This window comes from Mytilus californianus, unplaced genomic scaffold, assembly GCF_021869535.1.
Source record: "Mytilus californianus isolate M0D057914Y unplaced genomic scaffold, xbMytCali1.0.p SCAF_4, whole genome shotgun sequence".
Taxonomy (NCBI): domain Eukaryota; kingdom Metazoa; phylum Mollusca; class Bivalvia; order Mytilida; family Mytilidae; genus Mytilus; species Mytilus californianus.
In genome coordinates this window covers 67,372,836-67,397,977 of record NW_026262690.1, presented here as the reverse complement: position 1 = coordinate 67,397,977, position 25,142 = coordinate 67,372,836, and the positions used below count along the sequence as shown (strand labels likewise).

Here is a 25,142-nt window from a genome sequence, read left to right as displayed (position 1 = left end):
TACATAAAGAATATATATTTAATACTCATTTGTTTACAAAGATCGTGATCTCAACTTGTCCTACAATTTTAACCTATAAAATTTATACGTCGAACGCACGTATTGTGAACGGCATTTTTACTTGTATTTTAACGGATAAATGTAACAATATCTGACTGAAATGATAACCTTTGTTCGTCCACACCATCATCCGAGTTAGTATTACCATCAAGATCTCAGTTTCGCAGGATCGATGATATTCGAAATTGAAGAAAGGTTATACAATTAAATGTCCCCTCTTTTTTTTCAAAATTGAGGGTACAATTTGTTAATTTTGCTAAAAATGGTTATATCGGCAGAATTCCCGTGTAACTTTTAAAAAAACTTATTTCTTGAAATTTGTAATTCGTAACATATATTCTTAAAATAAATATAATAGAATGTCTATTCCTATTAAACTCATTTCTAAACCAGTGTTACTTGTACTGTATATGGATACACATTTCTCCGACCTAATTTTTCCTTGCCAACTTTTTAATGGCAATTCTTTTCACAATTAACTCTAAAACCAAACGTTAATTGTATTAAGAAGTGAGCTTTTTTATTCCGTCTGACAATTTTTCTACGGTTATAATTGTAGTTTTTAAATTGATAAATTATACAAACATATTTATCATTTAATATTAAAACCATCATAATGACTCATGACACTGATATAATATGCTAGGATCTGCTATTCATTAACACGTCGATAGTTAAACATTATTATTTGTGTACTAATTAAGTTATAGGGTGTTTTGCATAAATTATCTCTACCCAGAATGCATTTCAAAAATTTTGGCCATTGAGTTTTGTTGCTATTAATAGCAATCTCGCTCAAATCCCGTTTCAATCACAGTTGGAAGTACGGGGACAACGTGATCGCCTTACTATATAGCGGGTTGCACACTTCGTCTAGTAATGGACTTCTGGTAGTAATTATATTTATCAACCATGAGTTCCTTGAATTGTTAATACAGATTAAATTTACTGCTATTAATTGTGAATGCTTTGCTAGCTTAGCAGTTGGTTAAAATTGTTTGTTATTTACAAATGATAACATGTTTTTAGTCATATTTTTGAAGTACATGTTATAAAATCAGTATTGATTAGGGGAGATAATTTGATAAGGGAGATAACATATTTCACAATTGAAAATACTTAGAAACAGTTTATTTGGTTATTTTGTATGGAAATTCATTATGAAAATTACATTTTAGTCATTGTTTAAAGTTTATAGATTTGATTAATTATTAAACTTTATGATAAATATAAGAAAGGAAATTTTAGTGTGGAAATAGAAATTTATGCACTTGATTATATTGTATAAAATTTATATACAGAGATGAAACATACTTATGTTCTTTATTTTGTTTCTTTCATATTGTATATTAGACGTTGCCTAAAATTTATATAAATTGAAACTAGGAGATTTTTAATGTGAAATTTTTATAAAAGAAGAAAAAGTTGTGATATTATGATGATATATATATGGAGGATTTAATAAACTATGATGAATATTTATACATCTTATTTCACAACGCCTGTGTTGTTACATTTAAATGCATGCTTTTATACACCTAATTTTAAATAATTTCAGACAGGAGGCAGTTTTTAGGAGTCAGGAGCCTCTGGCCTTTGTTAGTCTTGTATGTTTTTTTAATTTTAGTTCATTTATATGTTTTGGAGTTTATTATGACGTCCATTTTCACTGAACTAGTACACATTTTTCTTTAGGGGCCAGCTGAAGCCCGCCTCTGGGTGCGGGATTTTCTCGCTGTGTTGAAAACCCATTGGTGGCCTTGGGCTGTTTTCTGCTCTTTGGTTGGGTTGTTGTCTCTTTAACACATTCCCCATCTCCATTCTCAATTTTATTTGTCAACCCAATTAACCACAAGCATGTGTAAAAAATACATTTTAATGGTTAAATTAAATGTTCATGAAATACTAAGTGGTTTTTAAATAGTTCAAGACATGAGTGGATCCAGCATATTTTGAAAGGGAGCTTTTGCAAATATACATGGGGATAACAGAAAAGAATGCCAATCTCAATTTTGCAAATTCCTTCAGCTTTGAATGTGATTTTCTGTGTAGTGTTTTGTGAAATTGTTTGTATTTTGCTTGTCATGGCATTTTTACTTTCTCTTAGGCTTATGAGTTTTGAAAGTCCCCTTGGCATCTTCTGTCTTTTATTTTGTATAACATACATCTATGATGAAAGGAGATGAGGGATATGTGTCAATAAAACAACAACCTAACATTTTAAGTTTAGGTCCTTGTGTTGTTTATATGGATTTTTAATTTCTAAAACAGTCTGCATTTGTTAGTAAATATTATAGCTGATATCTTCAGTAAACTATTTCAACATACCTCTTATCCTTTCAATGGTCTTGGTAACCCAGGCATCATTTTCTTTTGTAAAAACAATTTTTCTAGCTTCTTGTAATACTGCAATTTGTGGAATCTATAAAGAAAATAAAAAATCTAAACTATGAAGTTTAGCTAGTGATTCATTTGAACTTTGGTGGATAGTTGTCTCATTGGCAATCAAACCACATCTTCTTATATCTATGAAGTTTAGCTAGTGGTTCATTTGAACTTTTTGGTGGATAGTTGTCTAATTGGCAATCAAACCACATCTCCTTATTTTTATATGAAACTTATATAAAGACCAATAAACAGAATAATAAAATTGAGAATGGAAATGGGGAATGTGTCAAAGAGACAACAAACTGACCAAAGTTGGTTTCATGGTAATGTGCTCGCCTCAAGTGCAGCTAGTGAGTGAGGTCATAGGGTCAAGTTTTAGCCAGGTCAAAGACTTGAAAATTCGAATTTGATGCTACTTTTTTCATCAAATTTCTGCTCTTAGGAGTTAGAGCATACATGGTCACCTCAGAGTTGGAATAAAGTATGTGTGTGAATGGGTACCATCATGATCTTAATCATCTCATCTTTGATAAGAAAATAGCGCATTGGTCCAAATTAATCTTCATTAATGACCATTTTTCAGATCAAATCTTAACATCAATGACAATTCCATGATCATAGGTTTAAGATTATTCATATTAAGGAACATTGTTACTTTTTCTGAATATAGCAAACATTTAATAAAATTACAAAGAATGTGCCTGCTGATGATGTACCACACAATTATGTGATATAAGTAACACAAATTTTGATTCCTTCTGAATTAATGAAGGGTTGAATTAAGTTTAAAAAAAACAAAAACAAAAACAAAAATTATTATACATACATCTTTCTCTTCAATACCATGTAGTAAAAGAACAACTGAAAGTTGCTGTTTCCTTTGGGATCTCTCTAGACCTATTAGTAATTCTAGATTGCACCAGCTACTTTGCATGGCATTCTTCGTGATGAATAGGAGTGTCTTATCAACTTTATCCACCAATTCTGTTAAACTAGACAAAAAAATTTGTCCTGGTTGTAATTCATCCTGAGTAAGGATGCTTATGTCTTTAAAATCTTTCAATTTTGGAAGGATTTCATCAAAAACCAGTTGTTGATCCTCAAGTTCATTACTGTGAGAAATGAATACTTTTATGGCAGTCATTTTTTTCCTGAAACAAATTTTAAAAGTGCATAATCTATCTTTTATGGTGTTGGGAACATTCATCATACCTTCTTGGCACAAACCTGACCAGATGCAGATCCAGGATATTGAAAAATGGGATGGCCCGCAGTCCCCCAAACTAGACAAAGTTTAGAGTGCAACCAGTAAAAAGTCTGGATTAGTTTAAAGCTGCCATTTAATAATGTTCATATTGCTTATCTCACCAATCATGATTGTCTCTTAAGTTATATATTCTAATGCTTTTGTCCTTTATCATGTTTATAGAAATTCAGTTTTGGTGGTTGATCTTTGATATTCTAGCTGCTTTAACTTTTTATCCACTTTTGTAGAATTTATAGCTTGATATCTTGTTTACTTAAGGGTCACTCATCTGTCATTTAGTGGCATGACACGATTTTTGGATGTGGGATATTAAAAGAAGGAAAAAAGAGGGATCTGGGGGGAAAAAGGAGGGAAAGAGGGGGAAATTATAAAAAAAGCGGGATATGGGAAATGAGCACATAACTCACCATTTCAGAAAGTGCAATTGTAAGCGTACTTTCATTCCGCTGTGTATTTATTCTGGGTAACTGTTTTTCACTAGAGAATATTGGATGTAAATAGTGTGAAAGCGTCGATCTTGATATCGTTGTTTTGTTTATATTAGACCGGTTTATTGTTTACATAAATAAATGGGTTAAAATTAGAATGATTTTCAAGGAACTAGTTTCATTAATCTGAGTCAGTCCAGTAAATAATATAGATGATGATGAGGAGGATATTTTTATAACTCAAAATACTTTATCAATGATCAGGACATTGAACTTGATATAAACCAAATTTAAAGAGCAGATTTGTTCTTACATAAAGTTTCAATTATAGAAGCATCCTTTGATATTGACAAAGAAGATATGATTTTATATCTAAGTTGACCGAAAAGCTAATACACAGAAAAACTTCGGCAATCCAATAAATATAAATATTACAATTAGTGACAATTTAAAAGCATATCAGTGATTTTATAGATTTGCGTAGAAAAATTATTTAAATCTTATTCGTTAATAAGCATTATTGTGTTATCGTGTGTTCAAAATGAGTATTAATAACTTCATCAATGTATGGATCTAAAGCACTAGTGTAATTTAATCCCGGTATAAAATAACTATATATAGTGCAATCATTCCGGTACAAAAACACTAGTGTGAACATTCCTTGGATGAAAACTCTCCACTTTTTACATAAATCAACTATGCAAGTTTCAAATACACTAAAAACTACTGAGCCACATTTTATATATATTTCCCCTTAAAAAAAAACTCTTTTTAGAACCTTATAATGACAGGTGGATGTTTTACACTGGACCTGGATAGAAAAACCTAGTGAATTTTTGGATAAAAATCAATGGGGATTTTCCTTCTCCAGAAAAAGTACACTGGCGGAATCAAACCACTGTTGACTTACACAATTAATGATCTCTAGATATTTTTTTGTTGTTGTTAGGTATCTGTTTCATTATTGTATTACCTATATTTATCTTGCAGAATTCCTATACACTACATATATTTTCCTTAGGTGTATATAAATTCCAAAGCTTAGACAATATTCATTATTTGATCCAATATTTTCCATTCTAACACACATCTAAACTAAAGTACTATAAAATGTAAATGAAGTGCATAACGATTTTTTAAACTTTAAAGTATCAGTTGTAGTGGTGTCATGAATTGTAATGGCATATATGTGACTTTTGTTTGCTATGCAATTTTGCAATCATACTCATTTTGGTAAGGTGTCTCTTAAAGTTGCAAGCTGCGTTTTCTCTTGTTACATCTATTAATACAGCGAGAAAGTGAAAGTAAGGTCTGGTTACTTTCGAAATGCAAACGTATACTCATATCATATTTCTTAACAGGAAACCAGTTGTAAGATGCTGCATGTTTCTGAGCGACGGATATTATTTTAGCATAATTGATCGATGCAAGGATTTGTCTACTTATTATACAAATCCTTGATCGATATGCGAATCTGCAATTACCTGTCCTCATGGGTTCCTGCTTAGATATATGTTCAGCTTATCAAATTTTTCAATGTTAACAAATTTGTGGTTTGGCATCGCTAAATACATTTTTAATTTGTTTGCTTGAATAGACTCTTTGTTTACAGTTTAATATAATGCTTATGCTTCATTTTATCAGAGACATATATACACATATGTGTATATATGTCTCTGATTTTATTTAGTTTTTAATAATAACACTGATCTCCAATTTTACGCCCTCAATTTTAGATTTTTCATTATGTTAAAATTTTAAAGTGGCTCATACTCATATTTTCTTTTAGATAATTAATGAATTTCTTTGTTTATCATGTTTATAAATATCAAATTTATCACGATTTTTACCTTTATTCTAAAATTTCTTAGTGCTTATTCCAATTTGTTTTGGTAGATAAATTGGTGTATTGAATAAGTTCTTCTTTAAAATTCTTTGTGCTTTACAACTCACAGTCAATATAACCACAATTACATTCCTTCAACGGCGGTTTACATTTGTTATTATACATGTATATATAATATCACCTTTAATATAGTATTCAACTCACGAAAATTCCCTAAAATGATTGGGAAAACCAGCTTAATTATGGATTTTCGAATTTTTAAAAAATTGCACATCCAGTTGCCAAAACTATAAACGACCATAGACATACAGGACAATACCAATATGCAATAATTGAATGTATTATATATCAGTTATATGTCTCTGGAAAACCTGTCAACAACTTCGATAAAACATTAAATCTGGGACTTATAAATATTTTTTCTATGGATTAAAAAAAAAGGTCATGATCATGACGCAGTTCCTTCCAAAGAGCTAGTCAATTAATTGTTATACATACAAACTGTGAATACCTACATATACATTTAATGTAAACATATGTCTGATGCACATTTTAAGTTGTACTAGGCTAAGAAAAGTTCCAAAATGAATAACAGAGAAAATGTATGATCGTAATCTTATTCACAGAGTGATCGCTGTATATATATATCAAAATGGTGGATAACGCCACTTTCGGCTGCATTATTAGCTTTATCGTGGGGATCAGTTTGTATTGGGGGAGGAAGCCGAAGTTCCCAGAGAGAATCACCGACCTTCGGCAGGAAACCTGACAATTATAGTCAAAAGTTTAAATTGCAGTCGAACACACCTACCGCGTGCGGGTACCAACTCACAACATTTTAAAAAGAACATAGCGCTATATTCAATTGATTGATTGATTGTTGGCTGCTTAACGTCCAGTGGCATATATTTCATGCAATTTCAGGACGAGAGCAAATGAACAATAAATACAATAGGTAGGTCCTGTAATAGAGGCCATCCGGGATGAATGTTGGTGAAATTTGGACTGCCACTGAAAAATGAGGATATGCTGGTTAGGGACAGACATTCTGCCTTGCAACAGGTAACTTCGTACTCCTCAAAGAGTTGTTGTAAGGGTTTTTAACGTGAAGAGAGCTTTACACGAGGCATCGGATTTAAATTGAACGTCCCCAAATAATTAAAACAAGAATGTGACCATAGTACACGGATGCCCCACTCGCACTATTATTTTCTATGTTCAGTGGACCATGAAAATGGGGTCAAAACTCTAATTTGGCATTAAAATTAGAAAGATCATATCATAGGGAACATGTGTACTAAGTTTCAAGTTGATTAGACTTCAACTTCATCAAAAACTACCTTGACCAAAAACTTTAACCTGAAGCGGGACAGACGGACGTACGGACGAACGGACGCACAGACCGAACAACATAATGCCCCTAGGTGGGGCATACACAAAATCAAATAAGAAAATTGATCACTGAAGTTTAAGAATAAACATCCGTCAAAGCGAAAAGCCATTACTAAGATATAACTGACGCAGAAAACTTTCGGTCAAGTTATGGTTCAGTAAATAGCTTAAACGTTTCTGCAACAGTTATATAAATTGCAAAAATAACCGGGTATTTTTTGTTAATTCGTAAGTGTTTCTCATTAACATAGTGATACAGAAAATTTTCTGCAACAGCCATGCCAGAGAAATCTTAATAATGACTGTTGATCTTAATGTGGAAATTTCAGGGTATATTTTGTTCATTGATGTTTCATTACTTGTGCAAACACTTCTTTGACCTTAATGTACAAACCAGGAAATGACTGGACAGTGTATACGAACTGATATATTTGTTAATTGGCGTTCTTTGCTACAATTTTATCAATAAACAGTTGAATAGTGTACATTGCTGGTGAGCAAATTAAGCGTTTTTTAAGTTCTCAACAACAGCAATATGGTATACGTATTTGGTGATAACACGGGCTTTCGGCCCTGGGCTTCAGCCTAATTTAAATCTTATGTCTTGGACCATTAGATACATTCATCAGTGCATTAGACCCACCTTAAATCAAAAGATTAAAATGATTATCGTTAAATAACTTCTAACTTTTTCATTACTATCAATTAGTCAGCAGTGTATTTTGAACAGTGGACTGATTGATAATTTAGTCTGTGAGAACATGATTTATTTATCAGTTGTTGTAGATTTTGTACTAGCTTTCAGTTAAGGATGTACTTAGGTGACATTAAAAAAAAATCTAGAATTTAAAATTGATACATTAAGTCAGAAAAGCATTAGTTAAGAAACAAAATAAGCTAAAAATATTGATAGGTTTCTTCATAGATATTCAATTTTTTAAAAATGGCGGAAAAAGGCTGACTCGTACTTTTACCTTAATATATTTGCATTGGTATTATTTGGGTCTCAAATCGAAAGAAAAGAAATCTAGGATCTGCTTAAATTTTGGTAAATGACCTTTTATGAGCTATTGAAGTCTTGTATGAAAAGAAAAATGAGTGTTATGGGGCAAAATAGTTTACCCTGTAGGAAAAAACAAGTAGTCCGAACATCTGACACAAATTCCTAAACCTGACCTAATTACATCCTTAATGCTAATAATGCTCGTTGTGCATTTTGTCTTAATGTTAGTTGTTTTGCACACCATGCAAATCTGATGAGTCAAGTAATTTTGTGCGCTCACGTACATGTTAAACACCGACACATTTTTATGTGCTTGTCCCAAGTCAGGCGCCTGTAATTCAGTGGTTTTCGTTGGGTCATGTCTGTCATATTTGTGTTTCGTTAATTGTTTTATTATGATATTATATATTATAAATCAGACCTTTGGTTTTCCCGCGTTTGAATCGTTTAACATGTTTTAATGTTGCTCACATCTACGTCATTTGGACAACGGTGGATAGTTGTCTCATTTTGCAATGTCATGCCACATCTCCTTGGTTTATATTCCTACCAAATTCGTCAAAACATTCGCTGTTCCCTAATATTATAGCCCACATATATGTGACTTGAAGTACAAGTTCAAGTTGCACTTTCAATGCGGAAAACGAAACGTATAGAACAAATATATGATATTAGTTTGTATAGGCTAAATCTATGTAGATATTATACACTACATATGAGGAAAATGATATATTAACACGGAAGAAAGACATTTGATTTTCAAGGCGATTATGGCTTCTTGACCTTCAACATGAGGTTCTTAACGATTCAGAGAAGAAAAATCTTTGTTTCATTTCTACTTCTTTTTTAAACACAGGAAAACTACTAGCTGGTTCGACATCCTGTTTTTTACTGAAAATTTAAAGCCGAAAATTAAAATTCTGATATTATGCATATCCTTACATAAAGCAAATGTACTGTCATCCTACATAATATGAAAACTGTATATCTGACCCACATGATCTAACTGTGCATATCACGCGCTTATCTGCATGGGACTAATGGACAGAATGACAGTATACGTCATTTCCCCGCGGGGCATACAAATATAAACATATAGAACCATCGCACTTTACATTTTTCAAGGGAAATATGGAGGGGGCGGGTGAATGCTAGTGTTAAATAATTGATGTCAGTGCTGAAAAAACAATTTTCAGAAAGGGTGATTAGGTAGGAACAAAACAATTAAACATACCTTATTTTAAAACTTGTGTAACCAATACCTTCAGTTTGGCTTTCATACACCCTATTTATGCACGACAAAGTTAAGATATCCTTTTTGGAAAGTTTACGATATGTTACAAAATTCCCGAGCAAAACTCTTTCAAACAACCAACAAAGATGATATAAATAAGAAGAAGTATATACAACAGATGCATGCAGCCGGGAAATTTTCTCTCAGATCTGTCATTTATAGGACGACGAATACACCATTTATATCTCAGTATTTCTTGTATCCGGACGGTAAATCACCGTGTTTATATATACCCGGTTCAATTGTTATCTTGATAACCAGTACATTAAACATGTTAAACTATATGTCCTTCTTCCGTTTTAACTTGTTGAAACACAAAAAAAAACTTTTTTGATAAGCATTTTTTGTTGTTGATTATTATACTTAAATTTACCATAAGAATTGTGAGGTATCGTTGCAAGCAGCTTTCCCTAGCTATTGATTAAAAAAAAGCTAACTATGAATGCTACTTTCAATTTGTCAATCTATTTTTAAAAGAAGTTAAAATAGTGATTATGTTACTACTGTAATAATCAAACAACCTATACCTTACTTTCATAGAACTAAAATTACTTTTTTTACTAATTGAGATATCACCTATTATCCAACACGAAAATCTCAATCCATTTAAATCTGAAAGCAAACCCATTAATTCCCAATTTCTGGCATGGTTGCCAAAACTTATATAATACCTTCTACAACAAGTCAATCAACAGTTGTACACACGATGAAGAATTTATACAATAAACAGTTCTAATATATACACATATATCACTGCGCATGGACAAGAAAAGTTCCAGTGGACAATGACAATGCAAATTGACTGAAAATATTCCATATTCAGTGAATTATAGGAACGAACACAATTTAAGGAATATTATGTTCATATATTTTATCACTTTCTGATCATTCTTCCACGGGAAAACATATAACTGAAACTATATATATATTCAATAAAAATTCTAATATAAGAGTGTGAATATGATACTATATTTGATATGTTTTTATTGAAATTGCTATGTGCTTGATTAGCCAATGCTGTTTCATGATTAAAAAAATAAGAATTTACGACAGTCTATCAACTGTATTTTTTATCTAAATTCTTGTCCGTTATTTCCTTTGGTACAAATTAAAGAGAAATTTCTTAAAGATCAGCACATTTTTATATTGTCTTATCATATATAGTCCTCTAATCGTCAAAATCGGAAGAGATTTTCATTTTATGTTTATATAATTATACATTGTATTAGCTTGTACAGCAATGTCAGCGTTTTAAAAAATGGAAAAAAATCGAAATTATATCATTGCTGTTGCGAAACGTTGTAGATGTAATTAACGACGTTTCGACCCATATCATAATTTTTTTTTTATCAGAGGGAATTTGCACAAGCATAATGAACACATGATTTCCAGAATATATACTTTGAAGTTTTCGCATCAAATTAAAAACCTTTTGTTGGAATATCTACTTTCTGATCAGTAATGAGTATCTAAGTAGTTGACTCAAAAGTGTTCTGTTAGTAACGATGATAAAATATTACTTAAAAATATAGCCATATTGCATTGCAAATAAGAAGTTTTTTGTAAGAGACTATGCCGCGACATCGTTTACCAATTAATGGACATACATTTATTCTGAATCCTAGATATCCCAATACCAAATCCCGAAAAACGCGTAAGTTGCACCGGCGGGAAAGTGTGAACCTCGAAATGGTGAATTGGTGTATGTGAACCGAAAATTGCTCATTTGGTGTCGTTGGCTTTAAACTGATAAAACACATATTAACTGTTTTATAGGTTCGCAAAGAACACGAAGCAACTAATTTATCGATTCCAAATATCAATCCACATCTATCGGTTAAGTATATAAAGGTATCTCTCGGTTATCTGATAAAGGACTTTCTGATTTGAATTTTCCTTGGAGTTCGGTATTTTTGTTATTTTACTTTTCACTTTGAGTTCAAGTTTTTTTTTTTATATATAGATGATATTAGAAAAAAAAATGTTCTTGCAAAAATTAAAACAAGTCATCATAAATATGTATGATAAAAATGTATAAACTTTTAATATTTTTCTTCTATTATGTGAAAACGGACACTGAAAGATTCAACAAACAAAATCTCGACAGTTGTTTGCAGATCTGAATCGCCATAACAGTATGTGTGCTTCTAGTTTTTAGTTATATATCAACGATTTCAATGCATATCGAAACTTAATACTAACAATGTACATTCTTGTGGTATATATTTGTATTGTTAACCAAGGACATGCTGCCAAAAACGTCAAGTCACTGGCTGTTCCTAAAACATTTTGTATTAAAAAGCTCATGGGTCACATCGGAAAATATGAATATTATAAATACATTGAACTACATGTATCTATGCGGAAAACGAAACGTTGCAGGAAACTATACATTTATAAAAACACCAGACATTACGGAAAACGAAATAGTTCGGATGATAGATAGCTAAATTAAAAGCGATTAGGAATTTTTGACTGCATCATGGAGCCTATGGAATACCCCAGAACATTTCAAAACGGTTAGATTGCTATACATTAGAAGTCATTTTATCGAAAGAAAAAAAACCCATATTTAATCAAACGAAAAGACCATTAAAACAACAAAATTGCAACACATTAGACTGAGAAGGATTGTTTTGACCTCATGATTATTTCGATGGTAAGAAATACAAATGAATAGAGATGAAAATGGCAAAACCATTAACATTTTATTTATGAAGGTATACACATTGAAAAAAGAGTAATAAGTAACAAGCTTACGGATTTTATTCGTTTTAACTAGCAACATAAAATTAACAGCCGCACCAGAAGCGTACGATACGTGCACCTTATGCATATTAAGATTGTCAAGGAATGAAATAAAATATTGTAGAACTATTCAATAAAATTCCCAAAAATTGCCCCGGAGAAAAACTTGCATGTGGGTATCATTAGGCGTGAGAAAACTGCCTTAAATTAAACAGTAAAAAATGTAACGACAAATACTTGTATCAGATAATTTTCAAAATCGAACAGGAGCTTACTTTCACCAATCCCAAAGAAAAGAAAAAACAAGCTTGAAGTAAAAGATCCAAGTACACTGGCTTGAAACTGATGGTTATCGTTCCATTACTGTGCATGGAAGACAAAACAGATTTTTTTGAAAATAACAAATGCAGGTTACTAGTACTTTTACCATACACAGGATAAATATTAATTTTCACTTCAATCTGTCGAAGCATGCTCGAAAAATGGCCTTAAATCTGATTGTTTAAGTTCCGTATCTTCGAACGACAAACCGAAAAATGTTCAAGATAGAAAGGGGCTTTCTTTCATCGATTCATTTTCCTTTACCGGCTTCATGATATTCTAGATCTTTAGCCTTTGTTCGGCAGCCGAACGCGGACAATGCATTATCATAATACGCCCCCTTTCATGACGAAATTTAAAAGTCCTGAAAGAACATAATAATTGCTTAAGATAAACCGTTATTTCATTGAAACTATTGTTCTAGCAAGTGGTGTTACAGAAATTGTTTTCTGTGTTAAAATAAACTCATCAATGATACCATGCAGGCTTATATTTTGTAAGCCAGACGCGCGTTTCGTTTATAAAAGACTCACCAGTGACGCTCGAAAAAAAAATGTTAATAGGCCAAATCAAGTACGAAGTTGAAGAGCATTGAGGACCCAAAAATTCCGAAAGGTTTTGCTAAATACAACTAAGGTATTCTTTTCATAGGGGTAACAATTCCATGGTTTTTCGAACAATGCAAAGTATTATGCGAGACTGTCATATGACCTTCGTGATAGAAAATCTCTTGTCAATAGGAATTATTCTTTTGTAACGCATTAAAGACACAAAATATTTTGATAATTAATTCTTGTAGAGTATTAAAATATCATTAATGTACACAAAATAGTATAGTTCATTAATTATATCTATTATAGTTAAACAACAGTGTGTCCTAACATAATCAGCGGTAGCCTCAAATTCAGAAGCATACATTAAATAATAGTTACTTACCTTTAATTTTTTTTTACATTTCTATGATGACCTGTAGATATTGAAAGAGAAAAAAAACTAATTTACAGAAAGCGTTATGTGTAAGACTGGGAATTTCCTGTTCATATGTAGGTTATATAAATACGACTGTACTAAAATATAAGATTTATGTAGGTGTACACACACTCAAACATAAGATCATGTGAGGGTTGTTATAGGTATATTACATTCTGATCCTCTATTAATTATTTAGGTTATTATTAGCACTTTTATTATTTTAAATGAAAACAAAACATTTTATTAATTTTCTTTGTCGTGGCTTTGCTTTTTAATCAATCGTTTATTATTTGGATCAGAATTCCCTTTTCATTTATTCATCCAAACCGTCAGACGTACACATTTTGTCAAATGTATAATAGTACCCACTCACTTAATTATCTTTATACAAATTCATTTGTGAAATTTACTTCTTCTCATCATTAAAAATGACAAGTGAAAAGTAAGTGTCAAAGTACACAAATATAATCTTAACGGAGGGAAAATATTTGAATCTTGCATTCCTTTAGACCCCCTTGTAAGTGCAAATGATGAAGAAGAATAGTAGATATATATTTAACCAAGGAAAAAGAAACAAAATGCTAAAATTTAAAAAGGACAACATAGTTAAACCAATCCACGATGATAATATAGATTGGGTATTTCCTGGCTTTGTTTGATTCAGGATTTTATCTTACTGTAGGAATATAGGATATAAATATGGAATTGATAATTTACCCATTTCAAATGATATTATTATCAAACCAATTAATATAACCCCTACTAAACAAATAACCAATCGGGATATATTAACAAAAGGAGCTTTATATAAATGGGACATATTAAATAATTGCACTTTGTTGTAAAACTTGAATGTATACATAAATATTTTGTTATAATTGCATAAAGGATATAGTGCATTTATCCATGAAAAAATCCCAACACGTGCTAAAAGTCTTGACAAACCAAAAGCAAAAGGAATATATAGCGCTTTAACTACTCTTATAGTGAGACCCTCAAAACAAACGGAACAAACTCTCGCACCTTCCTGCAACTCCCTATTTTTTTTGTTAGTATGCCCCCGCAAAGCAAGTTTGGGGATTTTTGGAATCCCCTCGTCCGTATGTTTGTCTGTCTGTATTTCTGTCCCGCTTCGTGCACGGTGCATAACGTTTGTACCATTAAACATAGGTTGATCAGACTTGGCATTCAGATGCAGCATGGGTTGATGATTTGTCATATACCAAAGCCAGGTCACTATGCCTTTGAACTTTAACCTCTATTAAAGTAAACCATTGTCTGATTTGTGTTCGGTGCACATGCATTACGGGAAGGTGATTTGTCAGTAAGATTAGGTCATTGTGGTTTTGACCTTGGACCCTCAAAAAGTTGATTGACCTTTAACATGGATATGGTTGAAAGCCGAATATCTCAAAATATCATGGAATCAAAACTGAATTTCACAGGAGCAACTTAAATGCATGTACGAGGGTTAAAGTCCTGATATGGAGACAGACCTAGTAAATAGAATGTTTTACCCTTTATAGTTTGTTTTAAAGGCCAATGACGGTTAAAATGAAATAGTTTGATCGCGTTTCTGTTTGTTATTTTCACTAGATATTGAATTGAATTATCGATATATGCACAGGTGGTCTTCAAAACGTCCTTTTTCAGAGTCAATATAAAAGGTTCAAGCAACGATAAATAGTTTAAACAAACAATAACAGGAAAAAAAAATGTAAAATATGGCCCGTAGTCCTACTGTTTTGTTGACTTTGCGAGTCAAAGTGTCTATTCAAATCAAATATAAACGTCAATTACTGTCCTCTCCTAGACTTAGATATTCAATTTTACACGCGAAACTCTAAAAAAATAAACGACAAAAGGAACGATTTTTCGTTCCCTATTGTTAATTTTCCATTTTTGGACGGTGTTGTTCCTCTGGCACATCTTACGGTATTTAGATATCCCAACTCGTTCGCTATGCCCGTGTCTGCAGTGACGTTTTAGATTTCATTGACAGTAATACATGTGTTACTGTTAAATTATTAAGTCCATGATTTCGTTACCCGCAAATTACTTAAAACCTTTTCTTAATTTCTTCATAGCAACAAAGATTTATCTTGAAAGTTATGCTGTGCCTGTCTAAAACTTATTACAAACAGATAGTACAGCTTAATTTGTACGGTGATGTTGTTTATCGAGCCCTTAAATCTATATACGATCCGGATAAACTTATCGATCTTTTACATAAACGTGTTATAAAACACAACAATGTCATTAGATCTTTGAATATTGATTTATAATGAATTAAAACCCTACTAAATATTATTGTTATACACATATGTTCATTCACGGTACTACAATCTGTCAATACCTATATTTTGGTATTGTAAAAAGTCATGTTTTTCTCTTACTGTTAATGACGTCTTTACACTAAATCCAGTGGAAGTTGGATGTGTACTGATTGATATTTTGTTGAAGCTACAAAATTTTTGTAATTATTAGTTATTGGTTTTTAACATGCTTTCAATAATTGCAAGTGCTCTATGATCTGTACTGTATGCCTTTTGTGTTTGTGCTTTGTATCGATCTGATGAGTTAAGCCTTTTAAACTGATTTTTTTAGTTTGTTCTAATGTTGTGCTGTTACAGCACTGTCCCATGTTAGGGGGAAGGTTGGCGCGCCCGAAAACATGTTTAAGCCCGCTTCATTGCTTCATTCTGTAAGTGCCTGTCCAAAGTGAGGAGCCTGTAGTACACGATGAGTCTTGTGTAGAAGAACCGTGCGTCTGGTGTACAAAAGTTTAAACCTGGTATATATGATGAGTTTATTCCTATACACTTATAAAATTGTAAATAGTACGCGATCTCCGTCTTTATTTTAAGAAACAGTGACTATATTAGGCGTGACTGAGTGTACACAAAACACATTTGGTGTTTTAGTCTTGAAGGTCATGAACTGGGAACAATATATGCATTAGTCCAATGATTTGACAGATTGCTGTCTAATTGACGTATACCCACAAAAGCATTGATCTCATCCTTTTATTCGTATGTTTACACGACGTCAAGATATTTCTTTATTTGTGTACTAACGGATCCTCTTTGACTCAACTACCAGATTTATATCGAAGATTGAAATTAATATCGGACATTACTATTATATTGAACGTATCGCTAAGAGAATAATTATGACTTGATGTACCTTGCACTATCAATGCGGAAATCGAAACTAGCGGTAAAATATAAAGTGTGTTTACTTGTATAAGATTAATCCTATGTAAATACCACGTACGTACTATTTATATGAGAAAAACGAAATGTTAAAACAATATACGACATTTTGTCACATTTGCTAATATGAACAAATGGAACCATCGCACAACCTTATAACTTTTTAAGGGCAGTGTTAATGAATGGTGAACTCAGGTTTTACTTTTAGCGTTGATTAACATGGAGAAAGCCAATGATAGTGTGAAATAAAGGATATCAGTACTGAACAACAATATATTTCAGAAAAAGATAAGCAGAACAAACCTACCGTATTCTAAAAACTTGTCTGCACCACTGACTTAATTCCTTCTTTTGATTTTTTCCTTCATCATATGAACAACACACTTAATGATATCCTCCTTTGAAGGTTTCAGATATTTAATAACATTATTTTTAAAAAAATCATCAAAGATACTAGGCTTATAAATTAGTATTATACGACAGATGTGCAAAGTGTTAAAACTTTTGTACAAATCTGTTATTTGTATTTAAAATTTGTTTAAAGGCGGAAGATACCAAGGAGACATTCAAAATTCATAAGTCGAGATAAACTGACAAGTCTTGGGCAAAACACGAAAGACGACGAAAGACAAACATGTTAACAATTCACTACATAGAAAACTAAACACGAACCCATCAAATGATATGATGTATTGATTGTTTGTTTATTAGAAATATCATAATCTTTATTCTAATAATAACTATTTTAAAAAAAAGGTGACAAAATGAAACTACCATTCATAGTTTATTTTTTAATCTTTACATGGAGAACGCTGCATGCAACCATACCTTGGTTAAACGATTTTCATTTTGAAGACTTTGCTAAAACGACTTTATTCATATGTGTACACATGCACTTCGAAGCCAGCTTTGATTTACCAGAGTTGAATAACAGATATAAATTTAGTTTATTGAAGATAATACCAATCTTCAAGATATTTCTTTATTTTTGTACTTATGGATCCCCATTGACTCAACTAGCGGACCTATATCAAAAATCAGAATGACTATCGAAACATAACACTTATACTGAACATACTCAATGCTAGTCAGTAGTGGAATTTTTACTAAAGGAGGAGGTATGATTAGAGCCATACGTTGACCCGTTAAATTGAAAAAATAGTGATCTTATCTAAGCATTTTTAAATTTTTAATTTTATTGATAAAAGAACAGGTTTATATAAACTAATTAAAGATGCCAAAAAATCATCTGTGATGTCACTTTGACGTCATAAACATGTCGAAATTTAAGTATTTGATCTACAATGGTCATTTAACGCATAGTTTTTGGTCAAAATAAATATGAGGAACAGCTTTATTCAAAAAACTATTTAACAGACATTAAAGGCCGTGCGCTTGCCTATAATTGCTTACATCCACTTCATTTTAACTTTGGTGGATAGTTGTCTCATTGGCAATTATACCACATATCCTTATTTTTATATCAAAATCTTTGTAGCAAATATTTTTAGGTTAAAGCTATCACTTATATTTAAATATAAATGACAATTTCTAAATATGATATGAATAAGAAGATGTGGTATGAGTGCCAATGAGACAACTATCCATTCAAGTCACAATGTGTAATAAAAAGTAAACAATTAAAGGTCAAAGTACGGCCTTCAACACGGAGCCTTGGCTCACACCGAACAGCAAGCTATAAAGGGCCCCAAAAAGACTAGTGTAAAACAATTTAAACAGGAAAACCAACGGTATAATCTATATAAAAAACGAGAAACGAGAAACACTTATGAATCACACCAACAAACGACAACCACTGAACAACAGGCTCCTGACTTAGGACAGGTGCATACAAATGCAGCGGGTTTCAGCGTTTTAACAGGCACCAACCTTCACCCTAACCTGAAACGGTGGTATGACATTACAATATTAATAGACACAACACAATAAAATATCAATTGAAATGGCTTAACACGATCAAAAGACAATACACAAAAACAAGTAAATATACACTGAACGAATAAGTTTGATCTATGACACAATATAAATAAAAAAGATGTTTCAATGTCAAAAAGACAACTTTAACCTAGGACAAAAATGGCGTTAAATAAAGTAACGTAAACAGGTAAATTTAAATATAATTATTTTGTTGTTAGGAGTACAGAAACATGTTTTACAAAATAAATTTGTTATTGATAGTACGAGTACCGAAGTGAACAAATTTTCGTCATACTAAATACTTTTCACAAATAAGTAAACATTGAAGAGATGCATTACAAATTGTGTAAACAGGTCAAATTAACACGAATGTACGATTTGAGAGTACTCGCAGTTACTGAAAGCTAGTTAAAAGCCAAAAACAATTAATAATAAAAAATCATGCATCAGAGGCTAAAATCAAATAAAACACATCAGGCAGGGATTTAGTGTTTTAACGCCATGGACAGTCAAAGAAGACATGACTTGTGCAATGCCAAAATAAATGTAACGACAGGCAGTAGGATAGTTTGGGTTTAACCTTATAATAAATATGTATGATGTTATGTATAGATAAAATAATTTCTAAACAGAAAATAAACGTGGATGTGTATATATACATCCCAAAAAAACATTCGAAAAAATACAAACTTAGTTATGTTTTAATTTGTTGATGACAAAATCGATGTTAGTGCCAATGAAAACAATATTCAAAGATCTTATTACAACATTAATCAGATAACCTTTACTAATAAGTTTGTTTAAAGGTTCGATAAGTTTACACGGATCACATAGTGATTTTCGCGCTTTTAGTACAATGTTACTGTAAAATTTAGGATGTGAAATACCATTTTTAATATGTTTTCTACAGGTACAGTGATGCTTATTTTGCTGTTTCTTGCTGTTTTTCACTAAATTTAAACGATTGAAGCCAATAATGCCAATATTTTAGACAGAATTCAAAAATATAAATTCTGAAGGCCAAAAAAACTGATGTCTTGTGAACATCTGAAGGATTTTTTTTTGATAGATTCATATGATACTTTTTAATTTTGAATTCAAGGAGCCAAATATGGCCTTATCATACTTTCTTATTTCCAAAGACATTCACTGTTCCATAATTATTTGATGTTCTTGACTCACTGATAAAATATTAGATTGATATTCATTATAGGAACACAAATCAACCTTGTTTTTATAGACTACCAAACAACCGTCAATCATTTTATAGGTTCGTAAATAACAGTCGACCATTTATTGGTTCGCACTCACCCTGTACATTCGTTTTTATTTAAAAATCAATTAATAAAAAAAGAAAACACAAAAATCCTTGTTTGAGCTTATATATCCTACCAGACACAACAACGTTGTTTCAACATTGAATAAACGTCACATTTAAACGTTGAATCAATGTTGAAAAGTAGGTCTGGAATGAAAATTTATATGACGTTGACAACATGACGTTGATTCAACTTCAGCTTTCAACGTTGAAAATGAGTTGAATTTTGGTCTAAATTTGGTCAGTGTATGTTGAAAACGGGTCGAATGCTGGTTGAACTGTGGTTAGTGTATGTTGAAATCAGGTCGAATCCTGGATGAACTGAGGTCAGTGTATGCTGAAATCAGGTCGAATGTTGGTTGAACTGTGGTCAGTGTATGTTGGAAATAGGTGGGATTTGGGTCCAGGTCGACTGTTTTAGGGTTAATGTAAGTTGAAACTCGAAATGTGGTCAATGTTGAGAAAAGGATGTGAATTTGTTGAACATTGGTTAAATTGAGGTCTGTCAACAGCTGAAATCATTACCCCTTATTATATCCATCAATGTCATTTTAAGTGCAATAAAACTTTTGCAAAACTATATGTACTAAGTGGGAGTAGTCATGTGACGGTGGTTGATGTACATGTAGTCTGTTGCAGAGTTCATTATTTTGGAGATTTCTGCCTGTTCGAATATTTCCCTTTTTATATTTCTCTACATTTTATAATTTAGTGGAAAATAAGTCATTCCATTTGTTTTGGTAAAACTGGTAAGGAGACCATTTACTTCTGAATCTGGTGTTTATAATACAATACTTGCTTAGAAGAACAGGCACAATTTATTAATCTAACCAGACATAGACTATCTTAAACTTTTTTGTAGTGTCAGTTGACATACATTTTTGTACCTTCATTTTTCTTTATATACTTATAACTATTCTGTTCATACACAAAATATGTCTGTGGCATAAAACTATAATTATATTACAAGTTGCTCACATATGCATCTTACAATTTCAAACAAACACAAACTGAATACTTGATTTTATTTAAAATTTTAGTCTTTTACTAGACACATTCCCAGATATTTCAGGGGCATATTTTAGGTATCTTGCACACTAGTTCAATATTGTGGTCTCTGTTGCAGATTCGTGACTTGTAACTATAGCATCTGCAACAGAAAAACATATTATACTACCTTTATCATAACTTGGTTAATATTCTTAAGCAGCTCAAATTAAGAACACTACTGTAATATGTGAACAAATAATCTCTACTATTGTCATTTTTTTAATATTTACTGAGAGCAATTATGTGCTTTTTTAAAATTTGATTTCAGATATGGTAAACAAAATGTTTAAGAAAAAAAACCCCAATAGATTTGGGTAGACAAAGAGCACATTTAAAAGAAATTGTGACAAAATCTTACACAATTTCAAAGTGGAAAAACAATGCTATATTTTTCAATACTCACCTCTTATTATTTCAAATAAGCTTGAACCACCAAAGGCATGTTTATTTTTTTTTTAACAGTCCTGTTTATTTCAGACATCGGTTTATTGGTAAGACATCTACAAAAAAGACACTTTTAAGTGCAACATTTCCAAATTGTCACAACTCTTCTCTTACCTGAAATAGGAAAATAAAAAGTTTTATATGTGCGAAACGCTTACAAAATTTGGACTTCCAAACCATAGGTTGGTTAAAACCCCTTAAGTTCAATTATTTTAATTGTAGCAGTACAGGAAATTTGTCCTGCAGAATCCAACAACATTCTGGAATCAACGGCTTTAGAATTAATTCTAATCCTAAATCATAGTTTGAAGATCTCACAATAAGCTAATGGCATTTCAATTTTTTTTATCTTGACAGTCACTCATAGTGAGATACAATAATGCACCACAAGCACCCAGATCTTGACAGTCACTCATCTTAAGAAACAATTATGCACCGCAAGCACCGAGATCTTGACAGTCACTCATCTTGAGATACAATAATGCACCGCAAGCACCGAGATCTTGACAGTCATTCATCTTGAGAAACAATAATGCATCGCAAGCACAGAGATCTTGACAGCCACTCAATTTGATATTACAAAACACCCATAAAACAACGCATCCTATATTGCCTGATAAGACCCCTATACTTTTTTAGTGTTTCCGCAGATAAAGCTTTGGATGGTCATCAAAAGATGCTTTACTTTAACTTAATAAAAATAAATATTATTCATGTATAATTAATTATATTGATGTATTTTATTTTATATATAAATTCTCCATCAATAGATATTTTCGGCATGTTTGCTATACGCAATCTTGAAGTAGTTCAACATTGAACCTTTGTTTACATTCTTCTTGAAACTGCAATATATTCCAGTCTTTCGTGATACGTCTTTTTTAATTTTACGTATACGTTGTATATGGGTTATATATGTGTAGTTATTAAAACGAAAGGAATATTTTGTTTTTCCTTGATTTTTTTGTGCTGTAATAATAATTCAATACGGTCAATTGATAAAGCATCAGTAATACTACCATCTATTTCCACGTTATCATATAAACCACTTTGAAATTGGTCAGATTGTGTATTAATTTGTTATGTTCACACGTTTTTCTTATCTCCCGTATTGCTTCACTTATAACATGTTTAATTAATTATCGGAATACATGTTGTGAGTGACAGCTATTCTGATGCAGAGAAAAGAATTTGTATGTTTTAAAAAAAATGTATTTCAAGAATGCCATGTGTTGTAAATCTTTGATTGTTTTCAGCACAATACAGGCTAAGGTATTGCTTTGACATGACATGGCTGTCACTTTATTTGAACTTAAGACAAAAGAGCTATGAATGCTTGAAATTGAAGAATCTAACGTTGAAGGCAATGGGACCAATAATTAGTGGTGTGCCTCCTTAAACTCTTTGTATATGACTGATACGATTTTGCAATTGGAAGTAAAACATGCTAAACTGATGGGCATTCATATATTTCTGGTACTTTGTGATACTAGTAATTAAGGGACTCTGATGCACTCAACAAACGGACTAAATATCGACAAAACGTTATTCAAAGACTCGGATTGGGATTAATTGTTACACTTTCTTTGCTATTGTTTATTTCAGTTTAAATTCAAAGAATCTAATGAATATTGAATTTTAATTCTTATAATGAAACTTCCCGTTGTACCTTTCTGTATTATATGCGACTGCCATACAAGTGAGAGATTTAGCTAGCTATAAAACCAGGTTTGATCCACCATTTTCTACATAAGGAAATGCCTGTACGAAGTCAGGAATATAACAGTTGTTTTCCATTCGTTTGATGTGTTTGAGCTTTTGATTTTGCCATTTGATAAAAGACTTTCCGTTTTTAATTTTCCTTGGAGTTCGGTTTTTTTTTTGTTGTTATTTTACTTTTTGTTAAACGAGGACATTCTGCCTGACTCGCGTCATAAAGAAATCGACACTTTTACCACCTACTTGGTATGGCCTCCTATGGTACCAGGCTGTTACATCGAACGCCCGTCCTGAAAGCAAATAGTTCTTGGTATGAATAACTATTTATCCCAGTGGATCATTGATTAGCCCCCATGTGGTTTTCAGAAAAATATGATTTCTGTCTAGAAAAAATCCCTGTTACGATTATCACTTGTCAATATGAGTTGTTCACTTGTACCTCCATAAAAACACACAAAATATTTCGATCATTGCTTTTGGTAGAGAAACATTGGCCGTAAGTGTAAAAATAGAGGCCTCATATATACAAAAAGATATAGGTTTACATGCATATTAGAATTTCAAGAATATGTTTTCATAAGCGACCATGACCCGCTCGGACTAACTTTGAACAACGAAATTATGAACCATAATTTGACAGGCATATTTGCACTAAGATGTACTGGTGTGACCACAAACTATCTTAAACCAAACCTTTATCCTGATACGGGACGGATGCACAGGCCGAAAAAAAACATGCTGTTCCTACCATGTCTACTATCATAGACGGGACATTAAAACAACAATGTGTCTTATAATACAGTAATTGACCTCAAGCGTTTACCGTAAATACAACGCCTTTAATCTTTTTACATTTCATGACTCTGTAAGACAAAAAGTAATTAACAGATTGGTTATTGCATAGTATCTGTATTTAACACTCGACAGCCTGCCTAATATATAACTTAACTGGGATTTCCTGTTTAAATGCATAATATTACGTGTATAAGTACGATGGTACTAACGTATTATTTGATATGTATAGGAGTGCACAAACACACAAAAGTAAGATATGTATTTTTTTTTAATTTGAGGATGAACAGTGTATTTTCCTTTCAAAGTATAGATTCATAATTTGTGGGCATTATTATTATTCACAATCCTTTAAATTTTCTTGACTTTATTATTCTGAAATCACCTATTATTTAGATTAAAATAATCTATCAATTAACCCTAGATGCACACATTTAATCAGAAGTATACTTACTCGCTTATATCTAAAAGTTTCCTTCATAATTATAATTAAATGCTTTAACGTTTAAAGTGAAATTGAAAGTACCAAAATGTTTGCTTGTCAGAGAGAAACATTGTATAATCTTGAGTTCATTTAAATCACTTGAATTTGCTAATGATGAAAATAAACAATGGATACATTTAACCTATGACAAAAGAAACAAAAATTTGTAACGAAAACACAGCGCGTTAAAATACTATTTAAAAGGAAAGCCTAATTTCTTGAAATTATCTAGGCTATGGTTTTGGGATTTTCCAGTTATGTATTATCATGATTATTGAAGACTTAGAGTTGCACAACCTACTATAACCTCGAAGAACGATCTAAATATAAGATTATTACCCCACCTACATTTGTATGTGTATACAAAATAAGTTGTTATAAGAAAGGGACATTCCTGCATTCTTACTGGGTAACATTTATGTCGTTATGCAAAACAAATGCACTGAACTATAGTATTTGAATT

At 31.7% G+C, this 25,142-nt stretch overlaps 1 protein-coding gene and 1 long non-coding RNA gene across 2 annotated transcripts in view; both read right to left on the bottom strand.

Moving 5' to 3' along the window:
• The window catches only part of LOC127738403 (uncharacterized), a 34,464-nt gene extending 20,681 nt beyond the window's left edge, over window positions 1-13,783 (bottom strand). The window contains exons 1-3 of the mRNA XM_052249644.1: window positions 13,684-13,783; window positions 3,275-3,599; window positions 2,389-2,482 (exon numbers count right to left, since the gene is read on the bottom strand). Coding sequence (XP_052105604.1) covers window positions 2,389-2,482; window positions 3,275-3,592 — 412 coding nt within the window. The 5' untranslated portion in view covers window positions 3,593-3,599; window positions 13,684-13,783. The remainder of the gene's footprint in view (window positions 1-2,388; window positions 2,483-3,274; window positions 3,600-13,683) is intronic.
• A 7,260-nt stretch (window positions 13,784-21,043) lies between these two features.
• Window positions 21,044-23,949, bottom strand: LOC127738428 (uncharacterized). Its single transcript, XR_008000040.1, has 3 exons — window positions 23,647-23,949; window positions 21,644-21,798; window positions 21,044-21,340 (listed from the first exon to the last, which is right to left on the bottom strand). It is a non-coding gene; the product is annotated as an uncharacterized LOC127738428 (long non-coding RNA).
• Window positions 23,950-25,142: the final 1,193 nt, after the last annotated feature.